At 59.3% G+C, this 2,885-nt stretch overlaps 1 protein-coding gene across 1 annotated transcript in view; it reads left to right on the forward strand.

Annotated features, from left to right (window-relative positions):
- Positions 1-2,794, forward strand: part of PI4KB (phosphatidylinositol 4-kinase beta) — a gene marked incomplete at its 3' end in the record, with an annotated part of 11,739 nt that extends 8,945 nt beyond the window's left edge. Inside the window, exons 4-6 of the mRNA XM_027705048.1 lie at positions 524-751; positions 1,817-1,926; positions 2,658-2,794. Of these exons, the coding sequence (XP_027560849.1) occupies positions 524-751; positions 1,817-1,926; positions 2,658-2,794 (475 nt within the window). The remainder of the gene's footprint in view (positions 1-523; positions 752-1,816; positions 1,927-2,657) is intronic.
- Positions 2,795-2,885: the final 91 nt, after the last annotated feature.

A 2,885-nucleotide genomic window follows, 5' to 3' on the forward strand; every position in this document is an offset into this window, starting at 1 on the left:
AAGGTGGGAATGGGAATGGGAATGGAAAGGTGGGAGGGCAGGGAGGATGCCCAGACTCCAAGGGTAAGGTGGGAATGGGAATGGGGATGGAGGGGATGGAAGGAGGGAGGGTGTCCAGGGTGCCACATTCCCAGGCCGTCGTGCTGAATTCCAAGGATAAGGTGGGAATGGGAGTGGGAATGGAGGGCATGGAAAGGTGGGAGGGTGGTCAGGGTGCTCAACTCCAAGGATAAGGTGGGAATGGGAATGGGAATGGAGGGGTGGGAGGGTGGGAGAGTGCGACATTCCCAGGCCGTGGTGCTCAATTCCAAGGATAAGGTGGGAATGGGAATGGGAATGGGAATGGGAATGGGAATGGAAAGGTGGGAGGGTGGTCAGGGTGCTCAACTCCAAGGGTAAGGTGGGAATGGGAATGGGAGGGTGGTCAGGGTGTTCCGTTCCCTGCTCCCTATCCACCAAAACCCCTGGATTTCCCCCCTCCAAAGCATCCAAACATCCCATTTCTCCCTGTTTCCTCCCTCAGGCTCCCTATTTAATCTACGTGGAGGTGCTGGAATGTGACAACGTGGACACGGCGAATGTTCCCGCCCGGATCCCGGAGAACCGGATCCGGAGCACGCGCTCGGCCGAGAACCTTCCGGAGGTCGGGATGAGCCCCGAGCAGAGGACGGGGAGTTTCAGCACCGTCCCCAACTACGACAACGACGACGAGGCCTGGTCTGTGGATGACATCGGGGAGCTCCAGGTGGAGGTGATGGAATTTTGGGAAGAGGGGGGCGGGACGGGATGGGAGGATCGGGATTTGGCGGGAAAAGGGGGTTGGAGGGAGGGAAAAGGGTGTTTGGAGGGAGGGGAGGGGGTGAGGTGAGGCTGGAGGGGGGAGGGAGGGTGTGTTGGGGGAGTGGGAGAGGAGGGGAGAGGGATGGAGGGGGTGATTCCAGGGTTGGGAATGATGGGAGAGTTCTGGGAATGATGGGAGAGGTCTGGGGGGTGTCACTTCCAGGACTGGGAGCAATGGGAGAGGACTGGAGGTGGCAATTCCAGGAGTGGGAATGATGGGGAGAGACCTGGAGGTAGCAATTCCAGGGTTTGAAGTGATGGGAAGGTGGCACTTCCAGGGTTGGGAATGATAGGAGAGGTCTGGGGGGTGTCACTTCCAGGGTTGGAAGTGATGGAAAGAGACTGGAGGTGTCACTTCCAGGACTGGGAATGATGGGGAGAGAACTGGAGGTGGCACTTCCAAGACTGGGAGCACTGGGAGAGGACTGGAGGTGGCACTTCCAGGGTTGGGAATGATGGGAGAGGTCTGGGAGGGGGGTCACTGCCAGGGTTGGGAGCACTGGGAGAGACCTGGAGGTGGCACTTCCAGGACTGGGAATGATGGGAGAGGTCTGGGAGGGGGTCAGTTCCAGGACTGGAAGAGTTCTGGGAATGATAGGAGAGGTCTAGAGGGGGTCACTTCCAGGACTGGGAGCACTGGGAGAGAGCTGGAGGTGGCAATTCCAGGACTGGGAATGACAGGAGAGGTCTGGGAGGGTGTCACTTCCAGGATTGGGAATGATAGGAGAGGTCTGGAGGTGTCACTTCCAGGACTGGGAATGATGGGAGAGGTCTGGAGGTGTCACTTCCAGCACTGGGAACACTGGGAGAGCCCTGGAGTTGTCTCTCCCACCCCCAGGAATCCGGATCCCCCCAAACTCCTTCCCTGCCCTTCCCAGACGCTTCCCGGAGCCTCCCCCCTTTCCCTGGGACGCAATTCCCGGCTGGAATCGCATCCCAAGCACCCCCCTCACCCCCCAATCCCGCCGTTTTCCAGCTTCCAGAGGTTCACACCAACAGCTGCGACAACATCTCCCAGTTTTCCGTGGACAGCATCACCAGCCAGGAGAGCCGGGAGCCCGTGTTCATCGCCGCCGGGGACATCCGGTCAGGAATTCGGGATTTGGGATGGGAATTGGGGATTTGGGATTGGGATGGGCCCTGGCTGCAATCCCAGGGGTGTCTCCGGTCAGGAATCCGGGATTTGGGATCGGGATTGGGGATTTGGGGTTGGGATGGGCCTTGGCTGCACTCCTAGAGGTGTCACCCTTATTCCTGCCAGGGATATCTGGTCAGGGAATTCAGGATTTGGGATTTGGGATTGGGATGGGCCCTGGCTGCACTCCCAGAGGTGTCACCCTCATCGACATCCGGTCAGGAATCTGGGATTTGGGATTGGGATTGGGGATTTGGGGTTGGGATGGGCCCTGCCTGCGCTCCCAGAGGTGTCACCCTCATTCCCGCCGGGCTCAGCCTTGGGAGCAGCTGGAATTGTCTCCCTGGACACCTTGGGAGCAGCTGGAATTGTCTCCCTGGATATGGGGGAACCTTGGGAGCAGCTGGAATTGTCTCCCTAGACAATGGGAGAGCTTTGGGATCAGCTGGAATTGTCTCCCTGGACACCTTGGGAGCAGCTGGAATTGTCTCCCTGGACACGGGAGAGCTTTGGGAAAAGCTGGAATTGTCTCCTGGACAACAGGAGAACCTTGGGAGAATCCCCCCCTCTGCCAAATCCCGGGATCGGGGGGTCCTGGGCTGGGCTGGGGAGGTGGAATTTGGGTTCCAGGGGATTCTCCTGGTGCCCGAATCCAAGGAATTGTGTGATTCCCGTGTTCCAGGAGGCGGCTGTCGGAGCAGCTGGCGCACACCCCAACCTCCTTCCGCAGGGATCCCGAGGATCCCTCGGCCGTCGCCCTCAAGGAGCCCTGGCAGGAGAAAGTCAGGTCAGGAGGGGAATTTGGGAAGGGAAGGGAAGGTTTGGGAAGGTTTGGGAAGGTTTGGGAGGGTTTGGGAGGGTTTGGGAAGGTTGGGAAGGGAAGGGAAGGGAAGGGAAGGGAAGGGAAGGG

Source organism: Neopelma chrysocephalum, unplaced genomic scaffold, assembly GCF_003984885.1.
Source record: "Neopelma chrysocephalum unplaced genomic scaffold, ASM398488v2 Primary Assembly neopelma1_314, whole genome shotgun sequence".
In the NCBI taxonomy this organism is placed as follows: domain Eukaryota; kingdom Metazoa; phylum Chordata; class Aves; order Passeriformes; family Pipridae; genus Neopelma; species Neopelma chrysocephalum.